Consider the following 825-nt stretch of genomic DNA (forward strand, 5'->3'; position numbering starts at 1 on the left):
CAAACATTCTAAAAGTCCTGCATGGGATCCCAGAACCTCCTGCTGTCCCAAAGGAGTGATGCCCTAGGATTTTCTTTCCCACAAAGGGAACTGTCCTGTCTGGGGGTCGGGGGGTAAGGGGGTGTGCTACCCACATACCTGGAGTACGACGGCGCATCATCTCCCCTCGGGCCCCTTCTCCACGGAGCAGGGCCTCTTCCAGTCTGGCTTTGACATCCCTCGACTTCTGCAGCACTTGGTTACTGACTTTGTCAGAACTCTGCTTTCCCTGGAAGGACAGAAGCAGGAAGACATTTGGTTCGGTTAGATCTCTGTTGGTGGAGAGATTCATCAAAAGAGGACACTGCAGGTCATGTCGGCCACTTTTGACTTGTACTGTACAGACATTTTTCTGGGGACTCCTATGCTGAAGCTTTGTTAATAGGAATGTGTGCACTGCAGAAGGCAGATATCCTTTTCCTGTGGAATGATCATGTATGCAAATAGGCTGTAGATTTAAATACAGAAGTGTGAAGAATTAATAATGCTGCTATTTGCCCAAAGGAAAAAGTGACAAGACAGGATTGAACTTGGGAGATAAGGGTTGTTTACAATTGAGACACCCCATACTTACCTTGTACTCGAAACAGGAGACACAGATGAAAAGCAGGTCTAGAATCCTGTTCAGTTGCATGGAAGGTAGGTCAGCAATCCACTTCCTAATGAGGCTCTGATCGGCATTTTTCATGATCCAGAGGAAGCAGATCATGAGGTTGCGGGTGGTATCTGCGTTCAGCATGTTGTACTGCTTATAGGGCTGGAAGGAGGCAAATTGAGGTGGGGGGG

At 48.0% G+C, this 825-nt stretch overlaps 1 protein-coding gene across 1 annotated transcript; it reads right to left on the reverse strand.

Annotated features, from left to right (window-relative positions):
* Positions 1-138: 138 nt before the first annotated feature.
* Positions 139-797, reverse strand: LOC103728267 (dedicator of cytokinesis protein 8-like; the record flags this gene model as incomplete). The annotated part of the gene is made up of 2 exons (XM_008826346.2): positions 614-797; positions 139-268 (listed from the first exon to the last, which is right to left on the reverse strand). Coding segments are annotated over exons 1-2 (295 nt in total), but the record flags the coding sequence as incomplete, so codon positions are not given.
* Between the last annotated feature and the right edge of the window lie 28 nt (positions 798-825).

The sequence above is a fragment of the Nannospalax galili genome, unplaced genomic scaffold (genome assembly GCF_000622305.1).
Source record: "Nannospalax galili isolate Female #2095 unplaced genomic scaffold, S.galili_v1.0 C48244695, whole genome shotgun sequence".
Lineage (NCBI taxonomy): Eukaryota > Metazoa > Chordata > Mammalia > Rodentia > Spalacidae > Nannospalax > Nannospalax galili.